Raw genomic sequence first — 8,893 nt, 5'->3', positions numbered from 1 at the left:
GGAATTCTGGAAGTAGTAGTGATAGCTCTAAACTACTTCTGTGCTTCGTTCCCTCCACTGAGCTTTCCGATAGCCATTTCAGCAGCTTAATTTCTTCCCAGTGGAGAAGTGAAAACAAGGAGAGAGGAATTCCAAATGTAAAACTGATTGTTCCGCAGTAAGTAGAACCTAGCCTTACATTTTTTATGTCTGTGGTATACGTTAGCTGAGGCGTCGGGCCTTGTGAAAGCTCCAGCTGAGGGCATTTTTCACCTCATTATTTCTCAGGCTATAGATGATGGGGTTCAACATGGAAGTCACAACAGTGTAGGACAATGAGAGGAGCTTCTTGCTGTCAGGGGAATTATTAGACTTAGGTCGAAAATAGGTGATGCTTAAGGATACATAGAAAAGGGAGACAACAAGGAGGTGGGAAGAGCAGGTAGAAAAGGCTTTTCGCTTTCCTTTTGCTGATGGAATCTTGAGGATGGCAGCAGCTATGTGAGTGTAGGAACATAGGATCAGCATGCAGGGTATCATGACAAACAGAATAGTTCCGATGATGGCATAGATCTCAAACATTGCTGTGTTTGCACAGACCAGCCTCAGCACAGTTGGGCTGTCACAGAAGAAGTGGTTGACCTTGTTGGTGCCGCAGAACGGAAAGCTGAAGAGCCACATGGTCTGCACAATACCTGCTGGAAAACCTGGAAACCAGGAGGCTGCAACCATATTGGCACAGGTCCTTTGGTTCATGATGATTGGGTAGTGCAGAGGGTTGCAGATGGCTACATAGCGGTCATAGGCCATGGTGGCCAGGAGGGCACATTCACCCACCCCAAAGAAGAAGAAGAAGGACATCTGAGTAGCACAGCCAAGGAAGGAGATGGTTGTGTCCTGGGCAAGCAGGGTTCCCAGCATCTTGGGTACAATGACTAGGTTGAAGCCAATCTCCAAGAAGGACAAATTCCTGAGGAAGAAGTACATGGGATTGTGCAGCATCGAGTCAGTCAAGGTAACCATAATGATGAAGCTGTTTCCCAACAGAGTGATGAGATAAACGATCAGAAATGTCATGAAGAGTAATGACTGTATTTCAGTAGGTAGGGAAGAGAAGCTCATGAGGATAAACTCACTTACTCTTGTCCTGTTTCCTCTAGTCATAGGTATAGGCATAAGTATAGACATAAGTGCTCAACAGTGAACATGCAAAGATATTCTTGATTGGAAGAGTCAGATTCTGGATTTGTTGTTCAGATTTTGTCTCAGTGTCAAGGTGAGAGAAAAAGTTACAGTCTCAGTTGGAAGAGGAGGGGTATCGTGTTTTCTGAGAATAAAGACACAAGGAAGAATGGCTAGAACCTAATCTCTGAAATGGGTCTTGATCAGCTTATGAAGGAATTGGTATTTCTCTATATGATTTTTAAATGTACAGAAAAGCCATACAAAGTCAGAAACATGAGATATTCAATTTCTGAAGGAACTACCAAAGGACAGATTTTGGAAGACAGGGATATTCCCGAAAGTAGCTAAAATTGTAGAAACATGCCCCATTGGTCATGATGTCACTAAACAACAGAGACATGTCAATTTATAAAACCTTCAAAAAGCAGACCGATGAATTTAGTAATTTTCCTGCTGTATATGAGTTTCTTGCCTGATTGAAATTTGGGAGATGAGAGAAGAGCTAACATGTATTGATGACCACTTACAGGCCACATAGTTTACATATGCTATTGCATGGTTTAGGTCCTCATATCTCAATTGTATAGGTAAGGAAATTGGGCTCAGAGAAGTTAAAGAACAACAATTACAGGGCAGATTATGAACCCAAGCCACATGTGTTGGGTGTCAAAGTCTTTCAGATTTTTACTAAACTATGCTTCATTTTATGCTTCATTGGACTGCTCTGCATTGATATGAGGACTAAGTCAGTAATACATAAGATAATTCTAATTGTGGAGAAACTGGAACCCCAATGTATTGTTGATTGGAAAGTAAAATGGTAGATACACTGTAGAAAATGGTTTGGCGACCCTAAAAAAAGCTGAACTTTAGAACTTCCATGTGATCCAGAAATGCTAATTTTAGGTATAGGCCCAGAAGAAGTGCATACTGCAATGCAAATAGAAACCTGTACACCAAATTTCATTGCAGCGCTTTTCAAAATGGCCAAAGTGTCCATCAACAGACGGATGGATAAACAGAATGTGTTATATCCATACAATGGAATGTTGCTCACTCATGAGGAGAAATGAAGTCCTGATGCATGCCACAACATGAATGAACATTGAAAACATTTTATTAGTTATTGGTAAGTGGCAGCGAGTTAAATTCGACTCATAGCAACCCTGCATACAACAGAAGAAAACACTACCAGGTTACACACCATCCTCAAAATCGTTGCTATGTTTGAGACTATTGTTGCAGCCATTATCTCAATCCATCTTGTTGAGGGTCTTCCTCTTTTGAGCTGACTCTCTACTTAACCAAGCATGTTGTCCTTCTCCAGAGACTGGTCCCTCCTGATGACGTTTCTAAAGTATGTGAGATGAAGTCTCACCATTCTCACTTCTAAGGAACATTCTGGAAGTAGTTTTTCAAGGATAGATTTGTTCCTTCTTCTGGAAGTCCATGGTATATTCAATATTGTTCACCAACACCATAATTCAGAGTATGAATTCTTCTTCTTTCTTTCTTATTCATTGTCCATATTTTGCATGCATATGAAACCCCTCCCCCTTGACCTTGAGTCAATTCCGATTCATAGTGACCCTATAGGAAAGAGTAGAACTGCTCCATAGGGTTTCCAATGAGTGCCTCGTGGATTTGAACTGCAGATCTTTTGTTTAACAGCCACAGCTCTTAAGCACTATGCCACCAGGGTTTGTGCATGCATATGAGGTGATTGAAAACACGATGCAGTTCTACTGTGTTCTGTAGGGTCACATGAATATATAGACACCTGTTATGGATTGAATTGTGGCCCCCAAAAATATGTGTATTCTTTTGTCTAGGCCATGATTCCCAGTATTGTGTGATGGTCCACCATTTCGTCATCTGATGTGATTTTCCTATGTATTGTAAATCCTATCACTATGACGCTAGTGAGATTGATTATCAGCAGTTATTTTAATGAGATGTATAGGATTAGATTGGGTCTTAAGCCAATCTCTTTTGAGATATAAAAGAGAGAAGCCTGCAGAGAGACATATGGACCTCATACCAGAAAGAAACAGAAGGCAGGAGAATAATGTGTCTTTTAGACCCAAGGTCCCTGCACTGAAAAGCTCCTCAACCAGAGCCAACACAGAGAGAAAGCCTTCCCCTGGAGCTGACACTCTGAATTTGGACTTGCACCCTACTGCACTGTTAGAGAATAAATTTCTCTTTGTTAAAGCCATCCACTTGTGGTATTTCTGTTATAGCAGCACTAGATGACTAGGACACCAACAGATTAAAAACATGTTACCATTTACAATCACTTAAAAGAAGAAATACATAGGTATAAATCTAACAAAACAAGTACAGGACTTGTAGGCTGAAAACTACACAACAGTCTGAAAGCATACCCCTTGAGATTGGAGACCAGACAAGGATGCCTTTTATCACCACTCTTATTTAACATTGTGCTGGAGGTCCTAGCCAGCACAATTAGGCTAGATAAAGAAATAAAGGGCATCCAGACTGGTAAGGAAGAAGTAAAAGTATCTCTATTTGCAGATGACATGATCTTATACACAGAAAACCCTAAATAATTCTCGAGAAAACTACTGAAACTAATAAAAGAGTTCAGCAGACTATCAGTATACAAGGTAAACATACAAAAATCAGTTGAATTCCTCCACACCAACAAAAAGAACATCGAAGAGGAAATCACCAAATCAATACCATTTACAGTAGTCCCGAAGAATATAAAATACCTAGAAATAAATCTTGCCAGAGATGTAAAAGACCTATACATAGAAAACTACAAAACACTACTGCAAGAAACCAAAAGAAACATCCGTAAGTGGGAAAACATACCTTGCTCTTGGGTAAGAAGACTTAACATTGTAAAAATGTCAATTCTACCAAAAGCCATCTAGAGATACAGTGCAATTCTGATCCAAATTCCAATGACATTTTTTTAATGAGATGGAGAAACAAGTCACCAACTTCATATGGAAGGGAAAGAGGCCCTGGATAAGTAAAGCATTACTGAAAAAGAAGAACAAAGTAGGAGGCCTCACTCTACCTGATTTTAGAACCTGTTATACCTCCACTGTAGTCAGAACAGCCTGGTACTGGTACAACAACAGATACATAGACCAATGGAACAGAATTGAGAATCCAGACATAAATCCATCCACATATGAGCACCTGATATTTCATAAAGGCCTAAAGTCAGTTAAATGGGGAAAAGATAGTCTCTAACAAATGGTGCTGGCATAACTGGATATCCATCTGCAAAAAAATGAAACAAGACCCATACCTCACACCATGCAAAAAAACTAACTCAAAAGGGATCAAAGACCTAAATATAAAATCTAAAACGATAAAGATCATGGATGAAAAAACAGGGACAATGCTAGAAGCCCTAATACATGGCATAAACAGTGTACAAAACATTACTAACGGTGCAGAAGAGAAACCAGATAACTGGTAGCTCCTAAAAATCAAATGCCTCTGCTCATTCAAAGACTTCACCAAAAGAGTCAAAAGATTACCTACAGACTGGGAAAAAGTTTTTAGTATGATATTTCCAATCAGCATCTGATCTCTAAAACCTACATGATACTGCAGAAACTCAACTACAAAAAGACAAAAAACACAATTAAAAAATGGGCAAAAAATATGAACAGACACTTCACTAAAGAAGACATTCAGGTAGCTAACAGATACACAAGGAAATGCTCATAATCATTAGCCTTTAGAGAAATGCAAATCACTCCAGCAAGGCTGTCATTGATCCAAAAAACACAAAATAATAAATGTTGGAGAGGTTGTGGAGAGACTGGAACACTTATGCACTGCTGGTGGGAATGAAAAATGGTACATCCACTTTGGAAATTGATTTGGCACTTCCTTAAATAGCTAGAAATAGAACTACCCTATGATCCAGCAATCCCACTCCTTGGAATATAGCCTAGAGAAATAAGAGCCTTTACACAAACAGATATATGCACACCCATGTTCATAGCAGCACTGTTTACAATAGCAAAAAGATTGAAGCAACCAAGGTGCCAATGAATGGATGAATGGATAAATTATGGTATATTCATACAATGGAATATCACACATCAATAAAGAACAATGATGAATCGGTGAAGCATTTCATAACATGGAGGAATCTGGAAGGCATTATGCTGAGTGAAATTAGTCAGCTGCAAAAGGACAAATATTGTACAAGATTACTATTTTAAGAACTCAATAAATAGTTTAAACAGAGAAAAGAATATTCTTTGATAGTTATGAGAGTGGGGAGGGAGGGAGGGAACGAGAATGGTTTTCACTAATTAGGTAGTAGATGAGAACTATTTTAGGTGAAGGGAAAGGAAGACAACACACAATACAGGAGAGGTCAGCACAACTGGACTAAACCAAAAGCAAAGAAGTTTCCTGAATAAACTGATGCTTCGAACGCCAACAGGGACAGGGGTTTGGGAACTGTGGTTTCAGGGGACATTCAAGTCAACAGGCATAATAAAATCTATTAAGAAAACATTCTGCATCCCACTTTGGAGAGTGGCTTCTGGGGTCTTAAACGCTAGCAAGCAGCCATCTAAGATGCATCAATTGGTCTCAACCCACCTGGAGCAAAGGAGAATGAAGAACACTAAAGACACAAGGTAATTATGAGCTCAAGAGGCAGAAAGGGCTTCATAAAGCAGAGACTACATTTGCCTGAGACCAGAAGAAGTAGATGGTACCTGGCTACAACTGATGACTGTCCTGACAGGGAACACAACAGAGAACCCCTGAGGGAGCAGGAGGGCAGTGGGATGCAGACCCCAAATTCTCGTAAAAAGACCAGACTTAATGGCGTGACTGAGACTAGAAGGACTCCGGAGGTCATGGTCCCCAGACCTTCTATTAGCCCAAGACTGGATCATACCCTAAGCCAACTCTTCAGACAGGGATTGGACTGGACAAAGGGATAGTAAATGATATTGGTGAAGAATAAGCTTCTTGGATCAAGTAGACACATGAGACTATGTTGGCACCTCCTGTCTGAAGGGGAGATGAGACGGCAAAGGGGCTCAGAAACTGGCCAAATGGACAGAAGAAGAAGGGGAGGGAAGGAGTATGCTGCCTCAGTGGGGGAGAGCAATTATGAGTATACAGCAAGGTGTTTATAAATTTTTGTATAAGATTCCAACTCATTTGTAAACTTTCACTTAACCAAACCAAAACCAAACCCAGTGCTGTTGAGTCGATTCCGACTCATAGCAACCCTATAGGACAGAGTAGAACTGCCCCCTAGAGTTTCCAAGGAGCGCCTGGCGGATTTGAACTGCTGACCTTTGGTTAGCAGCCGTAGCACTTAACCACTACGCCACCAGGGTTTCCAAACTTTCACTTAAAGCACAATAAAAATTAAAAAAAAAAAACAACTATACAACACTGATGAAAGAAATCAAAGACCTGAATAAACTGAGAGACGTTATGTTCATGGATTAAAATGTTCACCATAGTAAAGATGTTAATTCTGCCAAAATAGATATACAAGTTTAAGGCAATTCCTATTACAATCTCAGCAACATTTTTATAGATACAGACAAGATTATTAAAATTTATATGAAAACTCTAAAACCAGAACAGCAAAAAACAATTTTTAAAAGTAATTGTTAGTCGCCGTCGAATCAATACTGACTCATAGCATCCCATGTGTACAGAGTAGAACTCTGTCCGTAGGGTTTTCAAGACTGTGACCTTTTGGAAGCAGATTGCCAGACCTGCTTTCCAAGGTGCCTCTGTGTCAATTTCAATCACTAAACTTTCGGCTGATAGTGGAGTGCTTAACCATTTGCCGATAAAGTGAGAATAATCAATCTACCTAATTTAAAGACTTATTATATAGCTACAGTTACCTTTATCTAATTCACAGATCAATGGAACAGAGTAGAAAACCCAGAAATAGACCCATAAACATATATGCTCAACCGATTTTTTACAAAGTCGCAAAAGCAATTCAGGGGAGGAAAGATAGCTTTTTCAGCAAATGGTGTCGGAGTAAAAAGCTATCCATAGCTAAAAAAATGAACCTTGACCTGACTCTCACACCTTATGCAAAAATTAACTTAAAATGGATAATGGACCTAAATGTCAAACGTAAAATTTCTAGACAAAACAGGAGAAAATCTTTGGAACCTAAGGCTAGATAGACTTGACATCAAAATTGTAATCCATAAAAGGGAAAACTGATAAATTATGCAACTTCAAAATTAAAAACTTTTGTTCTTGAAGAGATATTTTGAAAAAGCCACAGCATGGGATAAAATATTTGTAAACATGTATCAGGCCTAAGGCTAGTATCTAGAACATAAAGAATTCTCAAAACTCACCAGCAAAACAAAAACAAAAAAGCAACAACAATCCAATTAGAAATGGGCAGCAGACTTGAAGAGATGTTTCCTTTAAATGGTCATGCAGATGGCAAATTAGTACAAGAAAAATTGTTCACCATCATTTGCTATTAGGGAAATGCATATTAAAACCACAATATCAGTACACTTCTGTGAGAGTGGGCAAAGTAAAGAAAGTAGTGACATCACCTAATCCTGGTGAGGATTCAGCTTGTATTCTAAAGCAGAATTCGTTAACGAAAAGATTTGTTGTTTTCACCATATAAAACATAAATAAATTTGAATATTAAAAACCCCAAATAGTGAATTAAAAGATAAATTAAAAATGGGGAACATGTCTATAAAATAGATGACAAGAGATCCTTATGGATTTCTCCAAGTGAAAATTAGGTGAATATGCATTCAATTCACAAAATTAGAAATGGAAGTGGCTAAAAAATATGAAAATATCTATGAAATATATGCAAGTTCAGAGTCATGAGAAAGGAAATACAAAAATTTTAAAAGGAGATTATTTTGTCTTTTATATTTTTATAAAATAATACTTATTTTGAGCAAAAGTGAAAGGACATAAACATTCAAACACAGTGGGTTCAAATAACTGGATTTCACAGTATGCATCCAGTCTCTGGAAGCCCTGGTGGTATAGTGGTTAAGTGCTACAGCTGCTAACCAAAAAGGCCCACAGTTCGAATCCAACAGGCACTCCTTGGAAACTCTGTGGGGCAGTTCTACTCTGTCCTGTAGGGTTACTATGAGTCAGAATCGACTCAATGGCAGTGGGCTTGGTTTTCTTGGTTTATCCAGTCTCTGAACTAGCAATTCCATATCTACAATTTTACATTATGTGTAATTTTACCTATTGGAATTCTCCTCTCCACTCTATAATAGAATAATTGGAATAAGTGAACAGCAACAACAAAAAAGGACAACCTAGTTATATAAAATAAAATCTTGCTTAAAGAAATTATGCTATATCCATACTATGGACCGTTATGCAATCATTTAAAAGTATGTTATGGAAGAATATTAAATTGCATGAGGAAATATTCAATACACTCTGCTGATTTGATAAGGTATGCTACAAAATAGTATGTTCAATGTAAAAACATGTATTTTTAAATGAATCTATCAATGTTTATTTAAATGAATATATTTAAAATAAGTCTATTATATATCATCAGAGTAGTAGTGGTGCAGTGGCTGAGAGCTATGGCTGCTAACCAAAGGGTCGGCAGTTTGAATCCTCCAGCCACTCCCTGGAAACCACATGGGGCAGTTCTACTCTGTCCTTTAGGGTCGCTTTGAGTCAGAATCAGCTGGACAGCAACCAGTTTTTCTTTAAT

At 38.5% G+C, this 8,893-nt stretch overlaps 1 protein-coding gene across 1 annotated transcript; it reads right to left on the bottom strand.

Annotated features, from left to right (window-relative positions):
* Nucleotides 1–201: 201 nt before the first annotated feature.
* LOC126080090 (olfactory receptor 10A2-like) lies at nt 202–1,143 on the bottom strand. Its single transcript, XM_049891396.1, has one exon. The coding sequence runs from the start codon at nt 1,141–1,143 to the stop codon at nt 202–204; it is 942 nt and encodes a 313-aa protein (XP_049747353.1).
* Between the last annotated feature and the right edge of the window lie 7,750 nt (nt 1,144–8,893).

This window comes from Elephas maximus, chromosome 7 (assembly GCF_024166365.1).
Source record: "Elephas maximus indicus isolate mEleMax1 chromosome 7, mEleMax1 primary haplotype, whole genome shotgun sequence".
Classification (NCBI taxonomy): domain Eukaryota; kingdom Metazoa; phylum Chordata; class Mammalia; order Proboscidea; family Elephantidae; genus Elephas; species Elephas maximus.
The sequence above is the reverse complement of the archived record's forward strand: the minus strand, read 5'-3'. Positions and strand labels throughout refer to the sequence as shown.

Excerpts from the sequence above, each read along its gene's own strand:
- LOC126080090 (XM_049891396.1), bottom strand. The coding sequence starts at position 1,143 with ATGACTAGAGGAAACAGGACAAGAGTAAGTGAGTTTATCCTCATGAGC.